The sequence below is a fragment of the Somniosus microcephalus genome, chromosome 28, assembly GCF_052327205.1.
Source record: "Somniosus microcephalus isolate GS21.2 chromosome 28, FLI_Smic_1.0, whole genome shotgun sequence".
Taxonomy (NCBI): domain Eukaryota; kingdom Metazoa; phylum Chordata; class Chondrichthyes; order Squaliformes; family Somniosidae; genus Somniosus; species Somniosus microcephalus.
Genome location: NC_141014.1, coordinates 38,368,480 through 38,395,331, shown reverse-complemented (window position 1 = coordinate 38,395,331; position 26,852 = coordinate 38,368,480). Strand labels below are relative to the sequence as shown.

Below are 26,852 nucleotides of genomic sequence, written 5' to 3'. Positions count from 1 at the left end.
CCTGGGATTGGTTGAAATCCACCTGTCAATCAAGCGGCTCCCGCTTGTTTTTCTCGTCTCCTATTGGAAGCGGCGCGGGCGCGAATCCTCGCTCCCTGATTGGCTGTTGCCGTCCGGCGTGTTACTCTTAGCCCTCTGATTGGTCGGTGTCCCGTCCTATTGGAGGCGGGCGAATTGCGGGCATCCTCGCCCTCTGATTGGTCGGTCCCCGTCCTATCGGCGGTGGGCGCTCTTGCCCTCTGATTGGTCGCCTGGCGAGGAGATGATGTCAGAGGCGCGCTGATTGGCCGGCCGGCGGGGCGGTGATGCCAGGGCCGCGGTGATTGGCGGAACGGCCTGTCAGTCAGCGGGCGGTGCGGAGCGGGCTGATTGTGGGTGTCCGCCGAGTGGAGCCGCCGGGCCTTCCCGTCTCGTCCCGTCACTGATCCAGCCAGGTGCCACCGAGATGCCGCGGGGAGGTGAGCGCGGCCCCCCCTCGGGGGAGCTTTAGTCGGCGGAGTTTCTGGGGGTTGGGGGATTTGAGCCGCTCTCTCCTACCCCTCCCCTCACACACTGAGGCGGCCCGGGGGGGGGAGAGAGAGTGTGGGCCCGACCGGCGCCATGGCAACCCGGGGGGAGGGGGAGTCATAGCAACCGGGCAGGGGTGAGGGGGGTCCCTGTGACTGAGGGGGTGACTGTGACTGGGGGGGGTCACTGTGACTGGGGGGGGTGACTGTGACTGGGGGGGGTGAGGGGGTCACTGTGCCTGGGGGTGAGGGGGTCACTGTGCCTGGGGGTGAGGGGGTCACTGTGCCTGGGGGTGAGGGGGTCACTGTGCCTGGGGGTGAGGGGGTCACTGTGCCTGGGGGTGAGGGGGTCACTGTGCCTGGGGGTGAGGGGGTCACTGTGCCTGGGGGTGAGGGCGTCACTGTGCCTGGGGGTGAGGGGGTCACTGTGCCTGGGGGTGAGGGGGTCACTGTGCCTGGGGGTGAGGGGGTCACTGTGCCTGGGGGTGAGGGGGTCACTGTGCCTGGGGGTGAGGGGGTCACTGTGCCTGGGGGTGAGGGGGTCACTGTGCCTGGGGGTGAGGGGGCCACTGTGCCTGGGGGTGAGGGGGCCACTGTGCCTGGGGGTGAGGGGGCCACTGTGCCTGGGGGTGAGGGGGCCACTGTGCCTGGGGGTGAGGGGGCCACTGTGCCTGGGGGTGAGGGGGCCACTGTGCCTGGGGGTGAGGGGGGCCACTGTGCCTGGGGGTGAGGGGGCCACTGTGCCTGGGGGTGAGGGGACCACTGTGCCTGGGGGTGAGGGGACCACTGTGACTGGGGGTGAGGGGACCACTGTGACTGGGGGTGAGGGGTCACTGACTGGGGGTGAGGGGGTCACTGTGACTGGGGGTGAGGGGGTCACTGTGACTGGGGGTGAGGGGGTCACTGTGACTGGGGGTGAGGGGGTCACTGACTCGGGTTGAGGGGTCATTGACTGGGGGTGAGGGGGGTCACTGTGACTGGGGGTGAGGGGGGTCACTGTGACTGGGGGTGAGGGGGTCACTGTGACTGGGGGTGAGCGGGGTCACTGTGACTGGGGGTGAGGGGGGTCACTGTGACTGGGGGTGAGGGGGGTCACTGTGACTGGGGGTGAGGGGGGTCACTGTGACTGGGGGTGAGGGGGGTCACTGTGACTGGGGGTGAGGGGGTCACTGTGACTGGGGGTGAGGGGGGTCACTGTGACTGGGGTGAGGGGGGTCACTGACTGGGGGTGAGGGGGTCACTGTGACTGGGGGTGAGGGGGTCACTGTGACTGGGGGTGAGGGGGTCACTGTGACTGGGGGTGAGGGTCACTGTGACTGGGGGTGAGGGGGTCACTGTGACTGGGGGTGAGGGGGTCACTGACTCGGGTTGAGGGGTCACTGTGACTGGGGGTGAGGGGGTCACTGTGACTGGGGGTGAGGGGGTCACTGTGACGGGTTGAGGGGTCACTGTGACTGGGGGTGAGGGGGGTCACTGTGACTGGGGGTGAGGGGGGTCACTGTGACTGGGGGTGAGGGGGGTCACTGTGACTGGGGGTGAGGGGGGTCACTGTGACTGGGGGTGAGGGGGGTCACTGTGACTGGGGGTGAGGGGGGTCACTGTGACTGGGGGTGAGGGGGGTCACTGTGACTGGGGGTGAGGGGGGTCACTGTGACTGGGGGTGAGGGGGGTCACTGTGACTGGGGGTGAGGGGGGTCACTGTGACTGGGGGTGAGGGGGGTCACTGTGACGGGGTGAGGGGGGTCACTGTGACTGGGGGTGAGGGGGGTCACTGACTGGGGGTGAGGGGGGTCACTGTGACTGGGGGTGAGGGGGGTCACTGTGACTGGGGGTGAGGGGGGTCACTGTGACTGGGGGTGAGGGGGGTCACTGTGACTGGGGGTGAGGGGGGTCACTGTGACTGGGGGCGAGGGGGGTCACGGTGACTGGGGGCGAGGGGGGTCACGGTGACTGGGGGCGAGGGGGGTCACGGTGACTGGGGGCGAGGGGGGTTCACGGCGAGGGGGGGTCACGGCGACTGGGGGCGAGGGGGGGTCACGGCGACTGGGGGCGAGGGGGGGTCACGGCGACTGGGGGCGAGGGGGGTCACGGCGACTGGGGGCGAGGGGGGTCACGGCGACTGGGGGCGAGGGGGGTCACGGCGACTGGGGGCGAGGGGGGTCACGGCGACTGGGGGCGAGGGGGGTCACGGCGACTGGGGGCGAGGGGGGTCACGGCGACTGGGGGCGAGGGGGGTCACGGCGACTGGGGGCGAGGGGGGGTCACGGCGAGGGAGGGTCACGGCGACTGGGGGCGAGGGGGGTCACGGCGACTGGGGGCGAGGGGGGGTCACGGCGAGGGGGGGTCACGGCGACTGGGGGCGAGGGGGGTCACGGCGACTGGGGCGAGGGGGGGTCACGGCGACTGGGGCGAGGGGGGGTCACGGCGACTGGGGGCGAGGGGGGTTCACGGCGAGGGGGGTCACGGCGACTGGGAACGAGGGGGGTCACGGCGACTGGGAACGAGGGGGGTCACGGCGACTGGGGGCGAGGGGGGTCACGGCGACTGGGGGCGAGGGGGGTCACGGCGACTGGGGGCGAGGGGGGGTCACGGCGACTGGGGGCGAGGGGGGTCACGGCGACTGGGCGAGGGGGGCCACGGCGACTGGGGGCGAGGGGGGCCACGGCGACTGGGGGCGAGGGGGGTCACGGCGACTGGGGGCGAGGGGGGCCGGGGCGAGGGGGGCCACGGCGACTGGGGGCGAGGGGGGTCACGGCGAGGGGGGGTCAGGACGACTGGGGGCGAGGGGGGCCACGGCGACTGGGGGCGAGGGTGGCCACGGCGACTGGGGGCGAGGGGGGTCACGGCGACTGGGGGCGAGGGGGGTCACGGCGACTGGGGGCGAGGGTGGCCACGGCGACTGGGGGCGAGGGGGGTCACGGCGACTGGGGGCGAGGGGGGCCACGGCGACTGGGGGCGAGGGGGGTCACGGCGACTGGGGGCGAGGGGGGTCACGGCGAGGGGGGGTCATGACGACTGGGGGCGAGGGGGGTCACGGCGACTGGGGGCGAGGGGGGTCACGGCGAGGGGGGGTCATGACGACTGGGGGCGAGGGGGGCCACGGCGACTGGGGGCGAGGGTGGCCACGGCGACTGGGGGCGAGGGGGGTCACGGCGACTGGGGGCGAGGGGGGTCACGGCGACTGGGGGCGAGGGTGGCCACGGCGACTGGGGGCGAGGGGGGTCACGGCGACTGGGGGCGAGGGGGGCCACGGCGACTGGGGGCGAGGGGGGTCACGGCGACTGGGGGCGAGGGGGGTCACGGCGAGGGGGGGTCACGACGACTGGGGGCGAGGGGGGTCACGGCGACTGGGGGCGAGGGGGGTCACGGCGAGGGGGGGTCATGACGACTGGGGGCGGGGGGGTCACGGCGAGGGGGGGTCATGACGACTGGGGGCGAGGGGGGTCACGGCGAGGGGGGTCACGGCGACTGGGGGCGAGGGGGGTCACGGCGACTGGGGGCGAGGGGGGTCACGGCGACTGGGGGCGGGGGGGTCACGGCGACTGGGGGCGGGGGGTCACGGCGACTGGGGGCGAGGGGGGTCACGGCGACTGGGGGCGAGGGAGGTCACGGTGATGGGGAAGGAGAGAGAGAGTTCACGGTAACAGATCGAGGGAGGTTCATAGTAATCATGAATAAAAAAATTGCAAGTAAAATATCTAATTTAAATCCTGTACCACTTTAATTTAGAAGGTTTAAAGCTCTGGTGTCTCAGGAACTGGTGAGGTATGGAGAAGTAATGTTTATGGCCAATTTTTTCCTTTGCTTTGCCCTGCCCTACCCTGCGCCCTGACGCATGGCCACAGTCGCATGTGGCTTCTTTTACTGTGATCCTGGCTGATTTCTCAAACATGTGCATCCAGCAGCACTGAAACTATTTTTGTGGTTGTCTTAATTTTTTCTCCCTCTCCTCTTTCACCTCCGCCCCCACCCCCACCCCCCTACATTTATATATTTTATAGAAATGAGCCCTAAAGTATAGAGAGTGAAATTTCTTCCAGACGATGACCATGACTCGGCCCCGTGGTTTGAGGGGGCTGGGGCCCCTTGGGGTTCAGAGGCCTAATATTTAAAATAAGGTACTTAGAGTATCGTAGGTGTGAGTCAGCAGTTGGAAGGTTGGCTGTAAGATGGAGCTGTACTGTGTGCAAGAACTGATCTGCCCTAGTGTCTGTGAGCAGCCAGTTGAATCTTGCAGTGGGACATCTTACTTTATTCAGCCATTACTTGTGACCAGTTTTATTGAAAACCGTTTTAAAAGCAGAAATGAGAAAATAAATTTCAACTTCAGAATTATTGGGGACCGAGTAAATGGCAGATTTTTGTATTGAAGTTTTTATTTTAGATTTGGACCCTGAAATGGCGGTGATATTAAGTGGATGAAAGCTTTTCATATCTGTCTGAAATTCTTCTCTGGGCTGTTTGTATTGGAGGCGAAACCCATTTCTTTTAGTGTTTGTTAAAATAGAGGGGCAATTATCTGTCAAACCGGTTGAGCATTGTGTACCAGTATCCCACAGCGCAATTTCAGGGCCTTGAGAATGACGAACCCTTTTAACTGGTGTCTAACCAGAGCTAGAAGATGGGTTTGTGGTTTTTTTATAACACTTTTTTTAAACCTGTGCCCCATCAAACATGTATTTTTACTTAATGTTGAATGTTCGCCCGCCAGATTGTTGTCTCCTGTCGAGTCCATTTACCTGTGTCTTCTACATTGTTATAGAAAGCCCACATTGATTTTATTCACATTTCTGCACATATTTTGATGCAGTCAAACAGCTGTTTCTGTAAAGCGCTTGTCGGGTGCCAGCAAGAGGAACTCGCAAGTAAAAATAAAACTTAAAAACTCATGCTTGGATATCATTCGAGACTGGGCTCTTCCTTACCCCCGCAGCTGTGTGATCTCCTGGGAGAGACCAAAAACACAGAAACTCGGGGCCATTGTGAGGAAATCTGGAAGATTGCTCTCCGGCCCCCTCAAGGGATTGAAAGCAGTCCGGGGGGTTATATAGTCCATGCATGCACTAACCGTTAATCCACTTAGCTTTATATACAAGGCGATCTCTGCCCCAGCCAGGAACCGTTCCAGCTCCCTCTTGAAGCCGTGCAGAGAGTCGCCACCCACTGCAGCTTTTCTTATTTAAGAAACATAGAAAAATAGGAGCAGGAGTCGGCCATTCGACCATTCGAGCCTGCTTCGCCATTCAATATGATCATGGCTGATCCTCTATCTCAATACCATATTCCCGCTCTCTCCCCATACCCCTTGATGCCTTTTGTGTCTAGAAATCTATCTATCTCCTTCTTCAATATATTCAGTGACTTGGCCTCCACTGCCTTCTGTGGTAGAGAATTCCACAGGTTCACGACCCTCTGAGTGAAGAAATTTCTCCTCATCTCAGTCCTAAATGTCCTACCCCGTATCCTGAGACTGACCCCTCGTTCTAGACCCCCCAGCCAGGGGAAACATCCTCCCTGCATCCAGTCTGTCTAGCCCTGTCAGAATTTTATATGCTTCAATGAGATCCCCTCTCATTCTTCTAAACTCTGGTGAATACAGGCCTAGTCGACCCAATCTCTCCTCATACGACAGTCCTGCCATCCCAGCAATCAGTCTGGTGATTGAAAGAAATGGCAGACCAATTAAATACATATTTTGGTTCTATCTTCACAAAGGAGGACACAAATAACCTCCTAGAGATGTCGGGGAACATAGGGTCTGATGAAAGGGAGGAACTGAAAGAAATCAGTATTTGTAGGGAAATGGTGTTAGGGAAATTGACAGGATTGAAGGCCGATAAATCCCCAGGGCCTGATAATCTACATCCTAGGGTACTTAAGGAAGTGGCCCTAGAAATAGTAGATGCATTGCTGATCATCTTCCAACATTCGATGGAATCTGGAACAGTACCCATGGATTGGAGGGTAGCTAATGTTACCCCACTATTCAAAAAAGGTGGTAGAGAGAAAACGGGGAATTACAGACCGGTAAGCCTGACATCGGTAGTGGGGAAAATGCTCGAGTCTATTATAAAAGATGTAATAGAGCATTTGGAAAACAGTGACAGAATCGGACAAAGTCAACACGGATTTACAAAAGGTAAATCATGCTTGACTAATCGACTGGAATTTTTTGAGGATGTAACTGGTAAAATAGATAAGGGAGAACCAGTGGATGTGGTGTATTTGGACTTTCAGAAGGCTTTTGATAAGGTCCCGCGTAAGAGATTAGCGTGTAAAGTTAAGGCACATGGGATTGGGGGCAAGGTATTGACTTGGATAGAGAACTGGTTGGCAGACAGAAAGCAAAGAGTTGGAATAAACGGGTCTTTTTCCAAGTGGCAGGCAGTGACTAGTGGGGTACCGCAGGGATTGGTCCTTGGACCCCAGCTATTCACAATATATATTGATCTAGACAAGGGAACTAGATGTAATATGTCCACGTTTGCAGATGACACAAAGCTGGGTGGGCGTGTGTGCCGTGAGGAGGATGCCGAGAAACTCCAGGTTGGGTGATTGGGCAGAAGCATGGCAGATGCAATATAATGTGGATAAATGCGAGGTTATCCACTTTGGTGGCAAAAACAGGAAGGCAGATTATTATCTGAATGGCAATAGATTGGGAGAAGGGGAAGTGCAACGAGACCTGGGTGTCCTTGTGCACCAGTCGCTGAAGGTAAGCATGCAAGTGCAGCAGGCGGTTAAGAAGGCAAATGGTATGTTGGCCTTCGTAGCAAGAGGGTTCGAGTACAGGAACAAGGATGTCTTGCTGCAGTTGTACAGGGCCTTGGTGAGACCGCACCTTGAGTATTGTGTGCAGTTTTGGTCACCTTATCTGAGGAAGGATGTTCTTGCCATGCAGGGAGTGTAGCGAAGATTCACCAGGCTGATACCTGGGATGGCAGGAATGACGTATGAGGAGAGATTGGGTCGATTGGGCTTATACTCGCTGGAGTTTAGAAAAATGAGAGGGGATCTCATTGAAACTTATAAAATTCTGACAGGACTGGACAGACTAGATGCAGGAAGGATGTTCCCGATGATTGGGGAGTCTAGAACCAGGGGTCACAGTCTAAGGATAAGGGTAAGCCATTTAGGACTGAGATGAGGAGGAATTTCTTCACCCAGAGAGTGGTGAACAGTAGAGGCCAGTTCATCATTAAATATATTCAAGGAGGAGTTGGATATATTTCTTAAGGCTAAAGGGATCAAGGGGTATGGGAAGAAAGCAGGGACAGGGTACTGAATTTGGATGATCAGCCATGATCGCATTGAATGGCGGAGCAGACTCGAGGGGCCGACTGGCCTACTCCTGATCCTATCTCCTATGTTTATGTTTCTATGAACCTTCGCTGCACTCTCTCTATGGCAAGTATATCCTTTCTTAGGTAAGGAGACCAAAACTGCACCCAGTACTCCAGGTGTGGTATCTTTTTTTAATTTGAGCCAGTGTCAGCTTGGCTCGGTTAGCAGCTCTTTGAGTCCGAATGTTGTTAGTTCTAGCCCCACTTCAGGACTGCAGCTCATGATCTTCGCTGACACTCCCAGTGCAGTACTGAGGGAGTGCTGCACTGCCAGAAGTGCTGTCTTTCGGATGAGATGTTAAACCGAGGCCCCCGCCTGCTCTTTTTATGTAAAGGATCTCGTGGCATTATTGGAAGACTGGGGAAGATCTCCTGGTGTTCTGGCCAACGTTCATCTTTAACCAACAGCAGAACAAAAAATGAAGAACTGTTCATTAATCTCACTTGCTGTTTGTGGGACCTTGCTGTGTGTAAATGGCTGCCAAGTGATTCGTTGATACGGAAGCCCTAAGGATGCGAAGAGGTGCAATTTTCTTTCCTCAACTGCTGCCAAAGTACCAGCGGGAGTAAAGGTGAAGGATGAATTCCGCTGGGCGAGAGTAGGACACCTATGAATGAGGGTGGGTGGGTGCCTAGGAGTGGCGCTTCTGACAGCGATTTATTTTACTTGCCTCCCGGTTGGTTCGGGTTAGTTGTTCTGTGACTACAGCAGAACCCGCTTAATTGCAGCCGTTCGGGACAATCACGCAAATCACAACAAAACGAGAATTTTTATAAAACGGAAAGTAACGGAAATCCAGGCTGGTCTTGTGAATGGACCCTTTTATTTGCCTAAAATTCGGTAAACAGTGAATAACATCTTAAAAAGGTGATTACAGTATAACATCTTCAAAATTAAAGTCTCCTGGGTTTTTTTTTAGATACTGCTGGGAATTCTGTGATTTATTTTTTGATGGAGATCAGAATTGGTCAGCCTGCGCACTTTCCCGTCCAGTGCATAAAATTCACCCAGCGTTTCACTACCTTTTCGACTCGCTGAATCTACCTCTCTAACTCTGGGCATATCCAGCTCCGGCACACCTTCACTTGCGTCCTCTGTTTTCCGAGTCGTTCAGAGAAGACACTATTCCTGCATCGACCATCCTTCCTACGCCGAGCTCTTTGCTTCATCTTTCAACTGGCAACCATCAAGCGAGATTTTTCTGAGCTGTTCTGCGATTAAACCGCCGCCGTCTGCTTTGGCCCTCTTGTTCTTGCTATGCCGGTTGCCATTCTTATCCCAGTTCTACAAGACGTCTGTTTTTTCCCTTTTTCTGAATTTCAAAAATCCGAGATCCAGAAATGCCAGCCGCGAGGCCAGCTTTCCCAATCCTCAACTCCTCCTTCAAACCGCTCAAAACACCCTCTTGCCCGCCCAGCGACAGGACAGGTCGCGGCACTTTATCCTTTTCTTGTTGAGCCGTCTGGAAGTCCGCCTTCCGTTCCTCCCTCGCCCACATGGCACCAACCAACAGGTGGGAGATCTGGTCAAACCGGTTATTGGGCACGTTGACCAAACCCAATCAGCTTGAGAGGCGAAAGCCTCTGGTTCAAAGGTGACTAGCTGCCCATTAAAGCGGGGTTCCCGTGCGCGTAAACGGGATATGCAATAAATTAAACCCGCAATACAACAAACCTTTAACAATCGGAAGTACGGGGGGGGGGGGGGGTGGGAGTGGAATGGGGGATGACATAAAACTCACTACGCACTTGGTTCGAGTATAAAGCAAGGCTTTAATCAACTTATTTCAGAACATGGAGGTTTAGTTGTACTTCACTAGTTCCTGTTTACAAAATGTCCTGGGCAAGCTGGGCCCACGCCCGAGTATTTATACTCCTTGAACGGCGCCACCAGCTGGCCATCCAGTGTAATTTCACGAGTCTTTCTTCATGGATCATAAGATTCATAACGGGGAACACTGAACTGTAGGGTTGCTTAAAACGAGAAGTGCAATTAATCGAGTTGCAAATAAACGGATACAGCTGTACGAAGCAGACAGCCCAGTGTGTATAAATGGAGTTGTAGGATTTGAAGAACAGGATTGAGTGATATAAAAATGGCTAGGTTACTGTTACTAAATACTCTGTTGAGCACCGTGATTCAAGCCCTGTTGAAATTGTGGGGTTATTTGTGGATTCGGGTTAAATAACAATCTAGGGTTTGATGTCACCGGCGGTTTTGCGCATTTACCATCAGGGAGCGACGCTGGCTTCCAAATTGCTTCATCTTCACGCAGTGCACCCTGGGTAGGATGAGATCACGAGATAAATATGGTTTGTGAATTCACTGTCCCCAGAGTTTGCAAGGCAGTTGTGTGACTGTATCATCATCAAGGGGTGGAATCCCTAGTCATCCCTGTTCCTGAATTTACCTCTAGACTTGACTATTCCGACGCACTCCTGGCTGGCCTCCCACATTCTACCCTGCGTAAACTTGGTCATCCAAAACTCGGCTGCCCGTGTCTTAACTCGCACCAAGTCCCGTTCGCCCATCACCTCAGCGTTCAGTGACCTACATTGGCTCCCAGTTAAGCAGCGCCTCGATTTCAAAATTCTCATCCTTGTTTTCAGATCCCTCCATGGCTTCGCCCCCTCCCTATCTCTAATCTCCTTCAGCCCCACAACCCCCCAAGATCTCTGCGCTCCTCCAATTCTGCCCCCTTGAGCATCCCTGATTATACTCGCTCCACCATCGGTGGCCGTGCCTTCTGTTGCCTCGGCCCTAAGCAATGGAATTCCCTCCCTAAACCTCTCCGCCTCTCCTCCTTTAAGACGCTCCTTAAAACCGACCTCTTTGACCAAGCTCTTGGTCACCTGCCCTAATTTATCCTTATGTGGCTCGGTGTCAAATTTTTTGTCTTAAAATAATCCTGTGCAACACCTTGGGACGTTTTGCTACGTTAAAAGTGCTATATAAATACACGTTGTTATTGAAACATGGTGGGAGCGAAGCAGTAAAGAATGGATACGGGGGCAACAGCAAAGTAGCAAGTAACGCGAAGAGACAAGAGCTTAAAGGGGGAGGAAAGTTTAGAGAGTACTTTTTGTTAAGTACTCTGTATTTTCTATACATTTTTATTTTTTTTAATTTTTTTTTTTATAAAGAAGTCCAGTAAGTAATAAATGGGCCTTTCCTGCTTGAAATTGCATCTCTATCCTAGGCCTTCATCACTGGCCTCAAGGCTTGTGATGCACCCAACTCACGGGAGGGCTGATTCTGCTCCTAGTAGCTTCTCCCTACCTCTCCATTTGCAGCCGGAGCAGAGAGAAAGTACCTGATTGGCTCGACTGAGAATGTACTCTCTCGGGTTTTGGCGGCGAGCACGTGCGCTGTTAATCTGTGCAGCGTACTAAACCACCAAGTTTTATGATGCCATTTTCACTAAGGGATAAGATCACGCTTCCTTTTTTTAAAAGCTCGTCAAAGAGGTGGGTTTTAAGAATGGTAAGGGGAGGTAGAGGCCGAGGGGTTTAGGGAGAGAATTCTAGAGCGTGGAGCCTAGGCGTTTGACCGCACGGCTGCCGATGGCAGGGTGAGGATTTGAAAGGGATACACAAAGCCAGAGTCGGAGGAATAAAGATTTTGATGGTGAGGGATGTAGGGCTGGAGGAGATTGTAGCGATGGGAATGGGCAAGGCATAGAAGGGATTAAAACGCAAGTGAGAGAATTTAAAATTTGAGGCATTGGGAGACCAGGAGCTAATGTAGGTTGGCAGTGGGCGAGAGCGCAGTCTTCGATTAGCTCGGTCTCTTGCATTGTTCCACGGAAGCTCAGCGTAAGCTCGAGGAACAGCACCTCCTCTTTCGATTAGGCACTTTACAGCCCTCTGGACTCAACATAGAGTTCAACAATTTCAGACCATAACCTTGGCCCCTACCACACATACAGTATATACATTTTTTATTTTTTTATCCACACTTTTGTTTGGCCTTTTTTCTTCTTCCCTCCCCCATGGCAGCTGTCCTTTATTCTGCCAGCGCAATTCACACCCCATCTAGAGCCATCCTTTGTTCCTTAACCTGTCCCATTACCGCCTCCTCTCGCCTTGAATATCTCTCTCAATCTCTCTTACTCTCTCCTGCTTTCTCTCCTATCACTGACCGTCCCTTTTGTTCTTTCATCCCCTCCCCCCCTTTTCCCAGCCCCTAACTTGCTTCACAATCTATTCCTTTTCCTGCTTTTTTCCAGTTCTGACGAAGGGCTTCGACCTGAAACGTTAACTCTGTTTCTCTCTCCACGGATGCTGCCCTGGCCTGCTGAGTTTTTCCAGCGTTTTCTGTTGTATTTTCGGATTTCCAGCATCCGCAGTATTTTGCTATCGTATTAATAAAGTGTTCCATGGTTTAATGACATGATTGTAGAAGCTGGGAGCCCGCTCTCTCTGCCCAAGAATAATTTAATAGCCAGATGCTCTGTATGTTAGATTTCTATTTTACATTCGATATAAAATAGAAACTATTCCTTTCACATACGGAGTTATTCTGAATCAAAAACAGTGACTGAGAATGCGAGAACTTCGGTGAGAATGAACTTCTATCCACTGACTTCTCTTCTCCCAACTTGAGCTACAGGAGATGGACTCCTTTAACCAAGGTCTTGGAAGATTGTTCACTATAGATGTCAAAGGACTACACTCTGTCTGCATCTTGTTCGCTTCCTTCGTGGTTCTGAGGATAAAGGGAGTGGACATAATGCAGTTTGTCGTCTTTTCATTCAAGATTTCTCCTGTAGTGATATTTGTTGCGGAATCTGTAGGTGGTACCTACATTGGTTATATAATCAGCTCCTCGTACAGAATTCCAGAATATAGTCCAGAGTGTGTGTGCAGGCTGTGATCAAATCCCTGAGCTTTTATGCTCTGGTCAGAGTTTCGCCTTGATTGTTTGAGAGATACTGCGTAATTGAGCAGCACTCCTGTTGGGATAATATTGTCCTTGAGCTATGCTTTGCGTATTCATTTCCCCCATCCCCAGTTGGTTGAGTTTTGTCAACTCTCTGCCAGTGAATTCAGAAAATCTCGCTGAGAAATTGTAGAAAGGTGAAAGAATGAACTCGCATTTCTCCAGCGCCTTTCACGACCTCGGGACGTCCCAAAGCCCTTTCCAGCCAATGAAGCACATTTCGGGTGTAGTCACTGTTGTGATGTAGTTGGAGGATGAACACACACAATTATCATTTAAAAATAGCACCCAGAAAGAAGTCACCGTGCAAATATGGCAAAAGATTGTTGTCGCAGTGGAACTTGAGGTGGGAAGACTAGGAAAGCTGCGTTATTGAAGTGTGTAACTGACCATTGAACACTTCCCACAGATTTGGAAATTACTGTTGTGAAAAACACTGAGCTTGCACGGATTTCGAACCTTGGCGACATGCCCTCCCATCTGCTTGTTTGCAGCTTCTAATGGCAATGTGGTTTCTTCTTCAATTCCTGCAGGTAAACGAGGCCACAAGGGGAGGGCGAAGCAGTTTACAAATCCAGATGAGATTGACGCTCAGATGAAAGCAGAGAAAGAAAAGGCAAGTTTCTGGCAGCTGTGTTGAGCTGTTAAACCAGACGGGGGACTCCTGGACACTTGCACGTTGGGAAGGACTGGGGCACGGAGTCTCCCAACAACATCTTGCATTTGCACAGCGCCTTTAACGTGTTAAAACGTCCCACGGCACTTCACAACACGGGAGTGTTGGCAAATAAAATTTGACACCGAGACGCCTAAGGAGCTCATTTCTTTTTTGGGTGCGTGGCCCCTTTAAGGGGCCCATTTTTCTTTCTTCCCATTATAACTAACACCGTTGAGCAGCCTGCGCGGGACCTGCAGATCGCTGCACGGCCGTACCACTTAACAGGAACACTGGTGACTGGTCCAAGCGGCAGCTTTTAAGGAGCGCCATAAAGGGGAAGAGAGTGGCGGAGAGCTTTCTCCAAGTAAAAAGTCTCGGACAGGCTACCGACAGCTCTCGACCCTTCTGTGATGAGTCACTCCTGTTGTTGAGACTCGATATTCCTTTCACTGTTGAAATTTGAGTTCAAGCTGGGCTGAGGGAGGGAGGGGGAAGAGACTGGGTATTGCAGTGGGTTAGGCACTTGGCTTTCGCTCCCTGGGACCTGGATTGAAATGCAACCCAAACCGTTGGAATGTAAACCTCCCTCATCTGGCTGCCTGTGTCAAATAAGTTGGGGACAGTCTCATTGCAGTGGGCACAAGTCCAGCTGGCGCAGTAGCATTGGGATAGAGAGCGCTTTACTCTGCAGCGATGCTCCACCTGACCCAGGAGTGCCTTCATGCTTAATGCAAAGTCTTCCATATCGCTCCCTTAATGAGTTTAATAATTTTTTTTTTTAATGTGTTGAAACTCTCTCTTCCTAAGAGTTTAGACAGTATTCAGTCCAGATCTTGGTGGGTGCGGCAGAAACTGCTCATAATCAGGCACTGAACTTGCAGTTTTGGCCAGAGGAGAATGTTAAATTGGTGTATGGTTGAAATGCATCCAGGTACACGGGGGGGGTTGCTGTTGGTTTTAAGGATGCTTTACTCTGCCGCTGACGCGCTACAGACATTGGGAAAAGTGGGGATTTTTCTACTCCACCTTCTGACGTCACTCGGCTCCCCTCCCTTCCAAATCTGCGTTACAGAATTCACCAATGATATCCGCCTGTTGCTGCCCAAGCTAATCAATTCCGTCTCTTGTAAACTTAGGCAAAGGACCTGCCAGAAAACGCAAGTGATCACGATTCTGACAGCAGTGAAGATGACTCGGAGGTGCGTGCCCTTGACTGTGAAAGTGGATATGTGCTATCATTATTGCTCTTTTTGCCCACGTTCTACTACCCCCCCCCAAACCCCGGGCAGACACTGATCGTTTACTGTTAAAGGCTTCACTTAGGGTATCAGTCAGTGAGACATTGCTGCTATTATCTAATCCCTTGGCGTGTACGCTTCATAAATAAAATTTACTCCAATGTCTCGTTTCAGAGCTGTTCAGTTGCACCTTTAATCAATTTTTGGATCCCCCCCCAGCCGAAGACTTGAATCTTGCTGAGGTGCAGTTGCATAGGCTCCTTCTTGTAGCTCACTCAAGCGGGCCATTCTTCACGTGCAATGAAGGTTCACTAGATTGATTCCTGGGATGGGAGGGCTGGCCTGTGAGCAGAGACTGTGTAGAATGGGCCTATACTCTCTGGAGTTTAGAAAAATGAGAGGTGACATGATTGAAACATAGAAGATTCTGAGGGGGGTTGACAAGGTAGATGCTGAGAGGTTGTTTCCCCCTGGCTGGAGAGTCTAGAGCTCGGTGGGGGGGGGGGGGGTCACAGTCTCAGGATATGGGGTCGGCCATTTAAGACTGAGATGAGGAGGAATTTCTTCACTCGGTGGTGAACCTTTGGAATTCTCTGCCACAGAGGGCTGTGAATGTTCAGTCTTTGAGTATATTCAAGGCTGAGATCGATAGATTTTTGGGATATGGGGATCGGGCGGGAAAGTGGAGTTGAGGTCGAAGATCAGCCATGATCTTATTGAATGGCAGAACAGGCTCAAGGGGCCGAATGGCCGACTCCTGCTCCTATTTCTTACGTGAGCCTAGACAGTCTCTGTCTGTGGGCTATTCTTCTTCTGTGAAGAGGTTCATAGCTAAGCTTGATCCTTTCCTCATCTGACCCTTTCCAATAGGGTTTACCGGGCAGCAGGAACCCGAGCTGTGTTTCCCTTTTTCCCTCCTTTCCCCCCGTGCATTAAAACACATTCCAACATTAAGTTCATAGAATGGTTACAGTGCGGAAGGAGGCCATTCGGCCCCTCGAGCCCGTGCCGGCTCTCTGCAAGAGCACTTCAGCTAGTCCCACTCCCCCGCCCTTTCCCCGTAGCCCTGCAATTTTTTTTCCTTCAGGTACTTATCCAATTCCCTTTTGAAAGCCACAATTGAATCTGTCTCCACCGCCCTCTCAGGCAGTGAATTCCAGATCATAACCACTCGCTGCGTAAAAAATGTTTTCCTCATGTCGCCTTTGGTTCTTCTGCCAATCACCTTAATCTGTGTCCTCTGGTTCTCGACCCTTCCGCCAATGGGAACAGTTTCTCTCTATCTACTCTGTCCAGACCCCTCATGATTTTGAACACCTCTATCAAATCTCCTCTCAACCGTCTCTGCTCTAAAGAGAACAACCCCAGCTTCTCCAGTCTATCCACGTAACTGAAGTCCCTCATCCCTGGAACCATTCTTGTAAATCTTTTCTGCACCTCTCTAAGGCCTTCATATCCTTCCTAAAGCGCTGGGCACAATACTCCAGTTGGGGCCGAGCCAGTGTTTTATAAAGGTTCATCATAATTTCCACACTTTTGTACTCTATACCTCTATTCATGAAGCCCAGGATCCCGTAAGCCTTTTTAACCGCTTTCTCAACCTGCCCTGCCACCTTCAGCGATTTGTGCACATATACCCCCAGGTCTCTCTGTCCATGCACCTCCTTTAGAATTGTACCCTTTAGTTTATATTTCCTCTCCTCATTCTTTCTACCAAAATGTATCACTTCACACTTTCCTGTGTTAAATTTCTTCTGCTCCGTGTCCGCCCATTTCACCAGCCTGTCTATGTCCTCTTGAAGTCTATCACTCTCCTCCTCACTGTTCACTATATTTCTAAGTTTTGTGTCATCTGCAAATTTTGAAATTGTGCCATCTACAGCCAAGTCCAAGTCATTAATATATATCAAGAAAAGCAGTAGCCCTAGAACCGGCCCCTGGGGAACACCACTGTATACCTTCCTCCAGTCCGGTAAACAACCGTTCACCACTACTCTCTGTTTCCTGTCACTTAGCCAATTCCGTATCCATGTTGCCACTGCCCCTTTTATTCCATGGCTTTCAACTTTGCTGGCAAGCCCATTATGTGGCACTTTGTCGAACGCCTTTTGCAAATCCATGCATATCACGTCAACCGCATTACCCTCATCAACCCTCTCTGTTAGCGCATCAAAAAACTCAATCAAGTTGGTTAAACACGATTTGCCTTTAACAAATCCGTGCTGGCTCCTTAATTAATCCACGCTTGTCCAAGTGACTTAATTTTGTCCCTGATTATTGTTTCTAAAAGCTTCCCCACTACTGAGATTAAACTGACCGGCCTGCAGTTGCTGGGTTTATCATTACACCCTTTTTTGTTTTTTGAACAAGGGTGTAACACTTGCAACACTCCAGTCCTCTGGCACCACCCCCGATTCTAAGGAGGATTAGAAGATTATGGTCAGTACCTCCGCAATTTCTTCCTTCACTTCCCTCAGCATCCTAGGATGCATCCCATCCTGTTCTGGTGACTTAATCAAGTTAATGGCTGCTTGACCAGATGGGGGATGTGGTGTGCTGTAGCATATTGTGAGATGTGCCACTGTTTGTGTGAGCTGGTGTTGCTATTTGTGAAGGCCACATCCCCGGCCAGGGTATTGGTTAAAGACAACATGCCAATGTTTCTCTACAGAGTGATGGAGTCAGGTCTGCGCCTCCCGATTCCCCGCACGGTGAGTTCCTCAGTTACAAAGTGGAGTCCAGGTCCTCTCCCTCTGCCCCCACCCCTTCCCAAAGGAGCACGTGCCCCTTTGAACCAATAGGTTTATTTTAATGGGGCCCTTCTGCTTGTATGGAAACCAGATTCACCCTGCTTCCTCATCCCGTTCCCTTGTCTTCATCCAATGGAGCGCACGAAAAGGCCAATGAAACGAGACTGATTCCAACTTGTGTAGCAGGCTGCAAACAAAGGCTAGGAGACTGGTGCGGCAAGCAATGTCCCCCGTAAGCTGCACTGCCTCCTGCGCAGCCTGATGTAAAAAGACTACTGAGCACTTGGTTTGAGTGTAAAACGAGGCTTTAATCAACTGTTTCACAACCATGAGATTCTAGTTACATCACTAGTTCCTGGTTACAGAAACATCCCGAGCAAGCTGGGCCCACGCCCGAGTATTTATACTCCTTGGACGGCGCCACCAGCTGGCCGCCCGGTGTTACTTCATGAGTCATGATAAGATTCATGACACAGCCCATTCAAGCTTTTAAGCACGCCGGTGAGCGGCCTGCGCGGGACCTTGCAGATGACTGCGCGGCCTGCGCGGGACCATTGGCAGCAAGCCTTCCAAAAGCCAATGATGGAAGAGATGCTGAGCCACATTATGCGTACCACTGATTTGAGGCTGGGATGATTCAAGTTTGAACAAAGACTCGGGATGTAACTGTTTATAAAAGCAGAAAATGCTAGAAATAACTCGGGAGCCGGTCAGGCAGCATCTGTGGAGAGCGAGAAACACAGTCAACGTTGCAGGTTGACCTTTCACCAGAACTATATTGCAGTTTTTTAAGCAAGTGCAGAGGCGGGGAAAGGGGGGGTGGGGGGGGGAAGTAAAGAACAAAAGGGATAGGGCGGAAGGCAGGAGCGATTAACTGACAAAATGGCTGATGGTGCGAAGCAGAGGGGGGTGGTAATGGGACAAGTAAAGAAACACAAGGTGGGTCTAGAGGAGGTGTAAATGGGAATGGTGGAATCATCAACAGTCGCCATCCGAAAAAATGGGAGTGGTGGCTACGATCTCTAGCTGTTTGTTAGTAGTCACTATTGTGGTTGTGTTATTACACAGTATTTACACCACAGAAACAGGCCATTCTGCTCATCAGGTCCATGCCGGTGTTTATGCTCCGCACCAGCCTCCTCCCACCCCTCTTCATCTCGCCCCATCAGCGTAACCCTCTATTCCTTTCTCCCTCGTGTGTTTATCCAGCCTACCCTTAAATGCATCGATACTATTCGCCTCAACCACTCCCTGTGGTAGCGAGTTCCACATTCTCACCACTCTGGTGTGTAATTTTCAGTGTTTCTGTAGAGTATTGGATGTTGAGCTGGAGCTGCACGCATGTGTGTGTGCCAGAGTGCTGGGCTTGTGACATAACGCCTTTTGTATTAATCCACCCGGTGATCTTTGAAGGGCCACTGTTGCCATCAGGGAGGCAGAAGAGCTGAAACAGCCACTTATCACTTGTTGCGATGTCGCGTGCAGGCACGAGCATCCGAATAAAAGGACAGGCTAACATTCTGGGTATAAGACGGTTGTTTCTTTTTTTTAAGTGGACTGTGTGCATTTATTGGCAGCTTTTCCCCCTTGTTTGGAGTGAAGAAATAATTCTCGGGTCGTTGAAACGGGTTTGAATCCCAGTGAGATCTGAATCGGAGCGGCCTCGAGGGGCTGCCTGGCCTATTCCTGCTCCTGTTTCTTATGTCTTATTTTATTTTCCAATTCCAGCCGAAGAAGAAGGGAGTAGAAGGTTTAATAGAAATTGAGAACCCAAACCGAATAGCACAGAAAAACAAGAAAATATCTGACGTGGATCTCAATCCCCCGCAGCGTGAGCTCTCCAGGCGAGAAAGGTAAGATCGGTTCAGCCTCGTGTCGCATTTAAAAGCTGGAATCTTTATTGTGGTTTTTCTCGGGGCTAGCTGGCAATGCAACCTATTCTCCATCAACACGTAGCATGTATCCACCCCAAACACTCTACCCTCGTCACCTGCTCCATCCCTCTCCCTGCCCCACTGTCTCCGGATGGACCAGACAGGTTTTCGGCCTCGGCCTTGTGTTTGATCCCGAGCTGAGCTTCCCACTCCATAGCGTCTCTATACCAAAACCATTGTCCCATCTCCACTTTAGCCCATCTGCCACTGATCTGCTCCTTTATGCCTTTGTGGCTTCTCGACTCGATTTACTACAATGCTCTCCCGGCCGGCATCATATCTTCTACTTTCCGTAAACTTCAGCTTGTCCAAAACTACCCATATCCTATCGCACACCAAGTCTCACTTGCCCATCACCCCGTCTTCACTGACCTATTTGCCTTTTTTTTAATGGGATGTGAGTGTCGCTGGCAAGGCCAGCATTTATTGCCCATCCCTAGTTGCCCCTTGAGAAGGTGGTGGTGAGCCGCTTTCTTGAACCGCTGCAGTCCGTGTGGTGAAGGCACTCCCACAGTGCTGTTAGGGAGGGAGTTCCAGGATATTGACCCAGCGACGATGAAGGAACGGCCGGTATATTTCCAAGTCAGGATGGTGTGTGACTTGGAGGGGAACTTGGAGGTGGTGGTGTTCCCGTGCGCCTGCTGCCCCTTGTCCTTCTAGGTGGAAAAGGTCGCGGGTTTGGGAGGTGCTGCCGAAGAAGCCTTGGCGAGTTGCTGCAGTGCATCTTGTAGATGGTACACACTGCAGACACGGTGCGCCGGTGGTGGAGGGAGTGGGTGGTGTTGAGCTTCTTGAGTGTTGTTGGAGCTACACTCCTTACTTGAGCCTTCCAGTTCCCTACATCTTAAAGCAGATTTCACTGTGTGCTCTTTATTCGTTTTCTCTCCATATACGTTAAGGTAGGCACTTCTCCAAAGAGAAATCATTAGAATATATTCCCTTTAAGGGTTGCTGTTGTGTACCTCATTTTGTTCAATGACTTTACAAACCAGTTTCTTTACAGCCCAACAGTGAAAATTTGAATGAACTATTAAGTCAAAGAATCACGCAAGACTAAAAGAATTTTGTTACATTTTTACCCTTCCCTCCCCCCCCCAACTCTAAAACGAACACGTCTCAGGGAAGAGATTGAGAAACAGCAAGCGCGGGAGAGGTATATGAAACTCCACCTCGAGGGGAAGACCGAGCAGGCGCGTGCCGACCTGGCGCGGCTCGCCATCGTCCGGAAGCAGCGGGAAGATGCAGCCAAGAAGCGGGAGAGTGACAAAAAAGGTCAGCGGCGGGATTGACTTGACCGGGGAAAGCCCAGTGTCTGTTCAGCGCTAGACTGGCGGCGGGGATTCGAACTGGGCTGCAGAGGCCGGGAAATAGGGGGGTGGGGGGGGGGGGCGCATGGAATTTGCAGCCCTGGTGGCTGCGTTCCAAACCAGCCCAGATTAATGGGGGGTGGTGGTGGTGGAAGTCTTAGCCTGGCTGTAAGGACCCCGGGAAGGAGTTTCAATCCATGGTGGGTCCTGGTGACTCCTTCCCTCCCATACCGAGGGCTTGAGGAGCCACGGCCTTCAGTGGGTCCCTCCCCACAGCAAAGGGGATGAGGTCGGGGAACTCCGGAGGGGGTGGGGGGGGGGGGGATTGAATCTTCACATCTTCACTCCCATCCTCGTCCATGCCAACCTCGTTGATCTTCACTTGGATCCACCCCGAAGGTTTTTCCTGCTGTAGGGCAGTATTGCCACTGAAGCTGCATCCGCTTCAACTGCAAGAAGCGCAGCAGTGCAGTTGCACCTTTCCCCCGTCCAAGTTTGCCTTGTCTGGAGAGCTGTGTAACATCAGGGTGAAGTACCGATAGTTGCAGGTCCGTTACAATTGGTGGGAGCATTATGAGGTGACGAATTAAGACAATCGCACAGTTAAGTGTCTTGCCGTGTTGTATTTCCCCTCCTTATAATATATCAATGCCAGTGCATTAAAGCCTAGAGTCAACACACATTCACCGATGACGCGCGGTTTTTGACTGAGGACTGATTCTGTGGGGCAACCGGCCTGTCCATTTAAAATGGCTGCCAATAGTGGGGCAAGCTCAAGAGGCCCGAATTGGAGGAGTGCAGTGATCTTGAAGGATTGTAGGGGCAGGGGGAGATTAGAGATGGAGAGGGGGCGAGGCCATGGAGGGATTTTGAATACAAAGATGAGAATGTTAAATTCTGGACCGGGAGCCAGTGTAGGTCAGCGGGCACAGGAGGGTGATGGGTGAACGGGACTGTGGAAAGTTGCTGTTGCTTTACTCCAGCGCGTGGATCCCACACCGTCAACTCTCCAGCCTCCATGTAACTGGCAGTGGGGACTTGGAGGGGAACTTGGAGGTGGTGGTGTTCCCATGCGCCTGCTGCCCCTTGTCCTTCTAGGTGGAAGAGGTCGCGGGTTTGGGAGGTGCTGCCGAAGGAGCCTTGGCGAGTTGCTGCAGTGCATCTTGTAGATGGTACACACTGCAGCCACGGTGCGCCGGTGGTGGATGGGGTGCCATCAAACGGGCTGCTTTGTCCTGGATGGTGTCGAGCTTCTTGAGTGTTGTTGGAGCTGCACTCATCCAAGCAAGACATTCTTCCTGGGTCCTCCCCTCTGCCTTTAGTACTGCAGTCTAGTAAATGCAATTAGCCGGCTTACTATACACACTGGACCTCTACGGCACGGGGGGGGGGGTGGGTGGGGGGGTGTGTGTGAGATCAGGCGAGTCAATATTTTTAAAATTCATTCTCGGGGATGTGGGCGTATTGCCCACGCCTAATTGACCTTGAGAAGGTGGCGGTGAGCCGCTGCCTTGTGTAACCGCTGGAGAACAGTTGCATGACAGCCACAAGCCCGAGACCCGGATCATCTTCAGGGTGGGGCGGTGAACTTAAAAGATGGCACAACACGGGAGACTCCAAAAATGAGTAAAGCGGTGACGGTGCGAGTAAATGTCTGATCGTTTGGCGCGCACAAGGGTAACTCGGTTTATTTTTTAATTTTTCTTCCTCTTTCTTCCACTCCCCCTTTTTCAGGGAAAGAAGCGAAGGCCTAGCACCGAGTCTGCCCGACAGAATCACCTGGTAACCTGGAAGGGACAGGCTGGGACAGTCAGACTGTCTGCTCCCACACAGCTCATCTCCTCTCTCCACCTAACGCAACCAAGCAAAAAAAAAAACAAAACAAAAAACAACCCATCGCACCACACGCCGCAACTGGGCCCAGCGCACGGCCAGAGGGGAAACTACGTTGTTTGAATTTTTACCCTTCCGATAACCACGAATAAACGGGCATTTTTAATCCAGCCGCTTTTAGAGGCACCATTGGCGTTCTATGAATGAAGACTGAAAGACTTGTGACCACTTAAAAGAAAGTGCAACGGTCTGTCGGCGCTAAACGACAGTCAGGGGTTCAAATAAGTAGCGTGACTTGGGGTGAGGGTCCTTTCTCTCTTTTTCCCCCCCCCCCCGCCCCAATATTGCCCAGTCTTGCCCACGTCATAAGCTCCAGGTTTACAGCCCTCCCATCTCACTGTTGGCTTCCATTTTAAAAACATTTAAAATGAGTGACAGTAAGGTAACCAGAATTACTGGCACCGCCCGAGTGCTCGGTCTCTGCGCCATTTGTCTTTTTGAATACTCTGGGTGGTTTTTTTCTTTTCATCACTTCCTAGTGCGAAGCCGCTGGCGTGCCAGTAATTTTTGCAAGCTTCAATGGTTAACGGTGCTACGAGTTGATTAAAATAGGAAACGCCTCTATCATGAGAAAGGTCAGTAACTTTGTTGTGCTTTGTAAATCTGACGTAAACGGAAAGCTAGCCTTTTTTTCTTGCCCCTTTGGGCAGTTTGAGTATATCTAATTCCTGCAATCGCACCTGCTCCCTCATTTTTATTTTATTTTGCATACATGCATGCATTTTATTTTGACCATAGCTTTGTTTGCAGGGCGTAGGAGTGAGTGATAATTTCCCCTCGCTTCTCCATGAAGGTTACGAAGGAAAGATCACAAGTGCTGGAAATATAAACAGAGGATGCACAGCTTACTGATCCACACTTCCCCGATTCAATTCCTGCCCCGTGATAAGTTGGCTGATCCTGGCTGGGGTGCCAACATTAGTTCAAGTTCCCCTTGTGCTCGGGAAGAAAATTAATCGCCCAGGAATCCCAGCCCTGCTCACTCCCCTGGTGGCTTCTGTTGGGAAGTGCACGGGTGCGGCGGTTCGGTGAAAAGGTTCATCTGCGATTGCCCTCTTCCCCACCGCGCCACCCACCCCCGAGGTTGAATAGCCTGCCGACGCTCGTCGCCTTGGCTAGCACGCGAAGAATGACACCCCCCTGCGCGAGGTACTGCTGGTGCGTGTGGAAACGTAGCCCCAGCAAGAACCGAGAAGTCGGACTCTAGTTGCCCCCCCCCCCCCCCCCCAGGTGACGCCTGAGTTGCCACGGGCTGATGTAGAGACACATTCTCTTGGTCCACACTCAGTGCGTCCGGATTCACTGATGCCCTTGGCAGGGCTGGCATTCTCGAGGGTACTGATACAGGGTGGGGGGGAAACAGGAATAAAATACAATGCCCAAAAGACCAGTGAGCGCCTGAAAGAGAAAGGATAGTGTTTAATTCTTTCTCATTCACACGCTGACTCAACCTCTTACATTTCCAGCATCTTCTGTTTTCATTTCTGAAGTTAGCTTCAGGGCCTCATCAGTAAAACTCCCGATGGCTTCTATTTGCATTCAACCTGCAAACTGAAACCAGAAGGTGAGGAGAGATACCGAGTGAACTGTGATTTACTCGCCATTATTCTTTACAAAAAAGTAAAGAACTGTCTCTCCTTTGGCAGGATGCGGTTTAAATTTTTTAAATGTCCAGATGTTAACGTCTGTTTTAGCCCCACCACATGCAAGCAGTGAGCAGCACAGCTGAAATTCAGTACATCTCGGCCACGCTGGGGACAGTCTCTTGGTCTGTGCCCTGGTTCGCTGGCCTCGGGTGGGGCCCTGGCCCTCTTAAGCACCGAAGGTACTGATCCAGGTCTGTGTGCAGTAAGTAGGCCGAGAGCCACCCGATGATGATACAGCAACGCTCGTAACACAGCGTGTGGGGGTGGGGTGGGGTGGCGTCTGTTTGCACTCCACTTGTCCCCCTTCACCTGTGGCACTCTGCGCAGTCCTACCCCACCACGTGCCTTTCAGCCCTCCCAATACCGCCCTATCCAGCTGGGACTTTGCTTTTCCCCCCCTTGGCTCACGAGCAAGGGATTGCCATGGAGAGAGAGCCATCCCAGCTGCCATACATAAGCGGAAAGCCCCATGAAACTAGTTCTTCGTCCTGCAACGTTTGTTTTTTTTGTCCTTCTCGGTGTCCTGGACCTGCACCTGTGTGCCCCGTTCTCGACGTGCTGCGTGTGGAGGAATTGCAGACATAAACCTGTGTCCCATTACTCCGCTGCTGCGTTCGCGAGAGTGCTTAAGCATAACGTTGATTGGAATTCGACCCTCTCCCAGAGCTCAGCGAGTGACACCAACCATCCTCCTGTGTACTTTATTCGAGTGCCCCCCCTGACACCCCCATCTTCCTCGTTACCTGCTGTTTTTGTTGCTGTGCTCCTCGGTTCATTTTATAAATCCAGTTTCAAACCACAGGAGTCTGGAGTTGCTTTGCATCCGAACTGCGCCTTATTTTGATTCTGATTGGGGCGACGCTGTAGCATAGCAGGTGTTTTCTCGGCCACAGAATTTAATCTCTGCTGTAGACTATTGTAAAAGGCGCAAGGAAAAATAATCCCACTGGAGCAGGAGCTATCCAAGGCGTTCTACTGGATTAATGTTTGAAGTTTCAACTGACATCAGCTGGTGATCTGAAAGTTGCCAATTTAAAATTTCTCATCAGTGTAACCAGCTGGTACTTCTACCTTCTGAGAGCCTCAGTCCCAACTGCTTGCGCCCCTCACGGTAGCGCACTGCCCGTTACCAGACCAAATCTGTTTTCAGCAGTTGTGAAAAAATGTGGGCTGGAATCTGGATTGCGGCTGCCTTGAGCTCGTCTGCTAGGGCCGCGTAACAGGTAGCGGATTCTGTCTGGGTTTTATTGAAGCAGATATAAAACAACAAAGCGGTGGAAAGGATAACGGTAAGAGCCCACTTCGTCAACCGGTTCCCCTCTGCAACTGGGCGCCCACTTCTACCCTCTTGTTTCGGTTCCTCGGGGCCGTAGCCAATTTGAAGGATCCTCTCCGCAGAAGCTCGTGGATGAAGTTTAATGAACTGTCGCGGTCTTGCGCCGGCATCGTGGGCTTCTGTTAGAATGCATCCAGGCCGAAACCCCTCAGCAATCTCGCGTTGCGACATAATCACAGGGTTAAAGAATGCTTTTTTTTTTTAATTTAAATGGAAATAAAACCTCTGGAAGCAATTGCGTCTTGGTCTAATTTTTTTTTTTTTTTTTTAAGAGGCATCCTGTAATCCATGCATCCGTCTTTGTCACCTACAGACCCGACTATTCCAATGCACTCCTGGCCGGCCTCCCATTGCAAAACTCTGCTGCCCGTATCCTAGCTCGCAACAAGTCCTGTTCACTCATCGCCCCTTTGCTCACTGCCCTGCACTGGCTCCCATCCGGCGACCCCTTGATTTAAAAACTTATCCTTGTGTTCAAATCCCTCTATGGCCTCGCCCCATCCTATCTCTGTAAACTCCTCTAGTGCTACAGCCCTCCGAGATACCTGCGCTCCTCTAATTCTGGCCTTGTGCGCATCCCCAATTTATTTTGCCCCACCATTAGTGGCTGTGCCTTCAGCGGCCGAGCCCCTAAGCTCTGGAATTCCCTCCCTAAACATCTCCATCTCTACCTCTTTAAAAACCTACCTCTGACCAATCTTTTGCTCATCTGCCCTAATATCTCTTTGAGTCAGTGTCACATTTTGTCTGTTAACGGCCATGGGATGTTTTACTATGTTAAAGGTGCTATATCAAGGCCTTTTTTTGTAGTATGTGTGGCTTGTGTCACTATGCAAGAACCATGGTTTGGGTTGAACTGGTCTGGAGTGTCCGTCCACTCTTGTATGGTAAGTCTTGATGAGAATTCACACTGGGCGGGAGCTACTTTATGGTAAAGGTGAAGAAGGGAAGACACCACCCAATTTAATATGGAGCTGGGCAGCCCAGAAGATGCCTATGTTCAACTTTCAGACAGCACTGAGTTAATTCAGCACAGCTGCTGGAATCATTATAGTTGTGTTCAGCCAGGGTTCCTGGTCACTGGCCAGTGACCCCTGTAAAGTCCACACATGTGGTCGTCAAGTGAGATACTGGGCGTTAGATCAACCGAGGAGATTAATCCAAATTATATAGGTTCGGACACCAGAGATAATTCAACTTGTTGGTTTTATTAATATCCACAGGCAGTACAAGCAAGTTACATGTCTATATAACTACAGTAGTAGGATACCCATTGTGGTCTACCAACGATTAACCAAT

The 26,852-nt window shown here is 51.9% G+C and overlaps 1 protein-coding gene across 2 annotated transcripts; it reads left to right on the top strand.

Annotated features, from left to right (window-relative positions):
• Positions 1-324: 324 nt before the first annotated feature.
• Positions 325-25,788, top strand: pdap1a (pdgfa associated protein 1a). 2 transcript variants are annotated; one of them, XM_085969883.1, is made up of 6 exons: positions 325-458; positions 13,325-13,407; positions 14,586-14,648; positions 19,166-19,290; positions 20,492-20,643; positions 22,413-25,788. In XM_085969883.1, exons 1-6 carry the CDS (start codon positions 446-448, stop codon positions 22,430-22,432), a joined length of 456 nt encoding a protein of 151 aa, XP_085826009.1. In that variant the 5' UTR covers positions 325-445; the 3' UTR covers positions 22,433-25,788. The 2 variants fall into 2 exon arrangements, with proteins under 2 accessions (XP_085826009.1, XP_085826010.1); XM_085969884.1 differs by lacking the exon at positions 14,586-14,648.
• Positions 25,789-26,852: the final 1,064 nt, after the last annotated feature.

Coding starts and splice junctions, on each gene's coding strand:
- pdap1a (XM_085969883.1), top strand. Junction 14,649..19,165: donor GCAGTGAAGATGACTCGGAG/GTGCGTGCCCTT, acceptor TTCCAATTCCAG/CCGAAGAAGAAGGGAGTAGA. Junction 20,644..22,412: donor GCGGGAGAGTGACAAAAAAG/GTCAGCGGCGGG, acceptor CCCCTTTTTCAG/GGAAAGAAGCGAAGGCCTAG.